Source organism: Morone saxatilis, unplaced genomic scaffold, assembly GCF_004916995.1.
Source record: "Morone saxatilis isolate NCDOM2014 unplaced genomic scaffold, NCSU_SB_2.0 Contig21, whole genome shotgun sequence".
Taxonomy (NCBI): Eukaryota; Metazoa; Chordata; class Actinopteri; family Moronidae; genus Morone; species Morone saxatilis.
The window spans coordinates 2584743-2588315 of record NW_023339774.1 but is presented as its reverse complement, the minus strand read 5'-3'; the positions used below and the strand labels follow the sequence as shown (position 1 = coordinate 2588315).

Sequence of the window (3573 nt, the reverse complement as noted above, 5' to 3'; positions counted from 1 at the left end):
TCTCTCTCTCTCTCTCTCAGTACTCAGCCTACATCATGGACGAGCGATTCCCCAGCGTGCCCATGCTCAAGTGGGATCACATGATGCAGTCCCCGCCTATGTTTTGTCACGTGATTCCAGGCTCCGCTTCCTCTGGCTCAGCAGTGGACGGGGCCAGGACCACAAAGGTCCTGTTGGGCTCCCAGAGTTCTCAGGAAATCACACTGCTGCAGTACTCAGGTCAGTCCATAGGGGCAGTGTGACGAGAGCAAATCAAATTTATTTTTTCTTAGACTTTTCGAATAATCTCAAGCATTCAGGCTTCATACTTACCATCTGTATAAAACTCTGTGTGTGTGTGTGTTCGTTCAGGAGGCAGAGCAGAGGCCTGTTTCAGTAGAGGTCCTCCTCAGGCTCTGCTCAGACCCAAAGACAGTCTGAAACACGTTCCTGTCCAGATCCCTCACCGTCTGGACACTGCAACCAACAGACTGTCCTCACCTGCCGGAGGTATGGATCAAAAGTCCTGTCATCATAGTCATAGTTGCCAGATTTGTCTGCATTTTATTTTGAAAATAACTACATATGTGATGTGGCTTAACCTTTGTTTTGGGGGGGGGGGTTCAGGTCTGACTTGTATCCAGAATAAAGGAGGAAGAGAAGCAGGTGGCGAGGAGTGTGTCTGTATCCTACAGCTGACGGAGGCGGGAGATATTTTCTACCAGATCCTCGAGCCCAAGCAGCCGGACGCCTCTCGACCTCCAGCAGCAGAGAACGAGCCGTCGTCACAAGCCACAACATCAGGGAGGAAATCTGCAGAGCGGCGTCAACCAGATGCTCAGCCGGTTATATGTGACACTTCGAGCGACGAGGATCTAATCGGACCAACTCAGGGTCCGACTGCGCAGAGAGTTGTTGCTGAAACACCAGAGAGGCAGCAGCGAGACGTGAACATTTACTCTGACTCTTCCTCCGAGGAGTCAGAGGCAGTAGGGAAACGTAAATACCTGAAGCACTTGCTCCTGGACGTCGTCGTCAACAACAATGATTCAGGGGAGGACCAGGACGACGAATTGGACACAGGTGTGGAAGATGGAAAGGTGGGTCAAAATAACGGCAACGTAGAACCTGGTAGCGTGAAGGAAGCAATCAGCAGCGTGAGTCACGTTGGTCCCTCGAGGGTCCAGACTCCAGCACAGCTCAGCGACAGCACTCTTGTCACGTGGAAACATTGGCTCCAAAAACTGAGGCAAAAGAGTCATGAAAAGAAGCCCCGCCCACACCACCTGCAGCACTTCACGATCCCAACCGACGGCCTCCTCAACCCGTCTGTCAGCGAAGCGAGAGACTCGACCGAAGAGGAGCGTGTACAGAGCCTCAGGCGGGATCTGAGAGCGTGCATGTCCAAGCGCTCGCTGCTGGTCCACAGCGCCGTCTCGGCCTCGCTCGAGGCTCCGGATGCGGTACCAGTGCCAGACGGCGTGGACACAGCAGTCTGGACAGATCAGCTCAGCCACCGTCTGACTTTGTCCTGGCAGGGGGTGGAGGCGTGGCGGGCATGGTGGAATGACCAGCTGGGGCTGAACAGGGAGGAGAAGATGGAGGCTCTGAGGAGGAAGAGGAGGAAGGAGAAGGCTGCGAAGAGAGCCGCTGGTGCACTCCTGGAGCTGTCTGCGAGCTTCTCCTCATCCAGCTACCAGTCAGAGCTAGACGACTTCTCGGACTGGTCCTCTGAGGCGAGCCGGGGGGCGCAATCAGACACGGAAGGTCCGGCGTCCCAGTTGGAGAGCTTTTTGGAGCACGGGACGCCAAGAGGCGCGACAGCCAGCACCGTGCAAACCGACTCTCCGTTTGCCACGCCGACGGCCACACCTCAAACTCTTAAAGGTAAAAAAGGTGAGCAGGAGACCCCCAGCAGCTCCCGCACCCTCTCCCTGTCCCTGACACCAAGACCCGACTCCACACCGGCCAGTCAGAGGAGGAACAAACATCCAGGCGAGCGCTACCTCAGCTCTCTGTTTGCACAGGTAAGAGACAGGTGATGTGTTCAGCACTGTAATATTTGTGCACCTAACAACAGTCCAGTCGACACAGAAGCCGTGGTGGTAGCAGTTAACTTCTGTCACCATGACAGAAATATGTCCCTATAACAGTTATTACTGTTAGCTGACTGGGACATGATTCCAAAGCTCTGATTGTCCGAGTGTTTCTTCAACTGCAGAAACCGAAACAAAGCAGCTGAACAACAAGGGCTATATTTCCATCGACAAACTCTCTATAAATTCTGATCCAGTTTCACCAAAGTCAGTGAATAAAGTTGGTGTTTTGTATAGTTATCGGTGAGGCCCGGTTCCCTGAAACTTGTTTGTCTTTTAGTTTGACAATAGAGATGACTGGAAATGAAGGAAAGGAGGAATGACGAGCAACAAGAGTCAAACTTTGCTACTAGATGGTTCTTAGACCATAAGCAAAACACAGAAAGATAATTTGGTTTTACACTCACAACAACTGTTTACTTTGTGTTTCCAGGATGAGCCCTTGCAGCATGATAGTTACTACCTGGAAGACCCCTCACCTCCACCTGTGGCCTTCTCCTCTCAGCTCCGCAGCTCCCAGTCTGTCACTCAGAGGAGCCACAGGGTGGACCTGTCCCAGGGCACCTCGGCCTGGTCCGGCTTCTCCCAGTCCCTGTCCCAGTCCCAAAGTTCACAGGGTCGACTGGGGCTGTCGCAGGCATCGCAACCCAAGAAGAAGAAGTCTCGAATGGGATTTTGATTGGTTGGTCTGTCCGTCACACAGAGAGCGTATCGTTTGGAACAAATGTTTCCTAAACAAAAAGGCTTGGCGTCTTCAGTTGGGTCAGGATTAATAAATCCTTTGGATCTATAGAAGTATTATACGCTGGGATCGTACTTACAAAAATTGAACATGCAAACTGGATCTAATGGAGGAGGAGAAACTGACTGTGTTGGAAAAGGATCCATCACAGAAAGAGCTCTGGAGAAGAACACGGATCACGTTTCATTTGGTAGGACTGAGCCGAATTTCTTATCTTTGGTTTGTCTGTGTGTGTGTTTTTGCGAGCGTGTGTGTCTGTAATGTACGGAACAAAGCAGTGTCTGATGATCTGAGCAGTCAGGCTGCAGATAACTGAGCTGATGATTCACTGTGAAAGTGAAATCTTATTTTTGTTTTGTATTTCTCTTCATCAATACTGTTTCTCAGACATCACTCAGTTTTTTTTACTGATAAATGAAAGTGCACCTCGCTCACTGTGATAAATTCTATTTATGAAACTTTTCTACATTTGCTTTTCTAAACAAAACTTAAACAGATGTTCTCAATAAAACCACAACTCAAAGAAGACTTGGGTTCTCATTGATTAACATCAGGAACATGGTGTAGCTCTACAGTCAGTTCTCAAAGAGAAAAAGGAGCACATGAAGGAAAGAAATCTTGAGAAAAAAGTTGAGATATTTGATATTTAATCCAGAAAATGTGTCATATGTAGTAAGGGGCGGTCACCCCCACCCTTCTCTTAGCTCAGTTTAGTATACAGGAAGTGTGCCAGCAGCTTTGACCCCTAGTGGTGAG

At 49.9% G+C, this 3573-nt stretch overlaps 1 protein-coding gene across 4 annotated transcripts in view; it reads left to right on the top strand.

Annotated features, from left to right (window-relative positions):
• Positions 1-3343, top strand: part of taf1c (TATA-box binding protein associated factor, RNA polymerase I subunit C) — a 9022-nt gene extending 5679 nt beyond the window's left edge. For all 4 annotated transcript variants that reach the window (XM_035667692.1, XM_035667690.1, XM_035667693.1 and 1 more), the window contains exons 12-15: positions 21-219; positions 352-489; positions 607-2006; positions 2509-3343. In XM_035667692.1, coding sequence (XP_035523585.1) covers positions 21-219; positions 352-489; positions 607-2006; positions 2509-2754 — 1983 coding nt within the window. In that variant the 3' untranslated portion in view covers positions 2755-3343. The remainder of the gene's footprint in view (positions 1-20; positions 220-351; positions 490-606; positions 2007-2508) is intronic.
• The last annotated feature ends 230 nt before the right edge of the window (positions 3344-3573 follow it).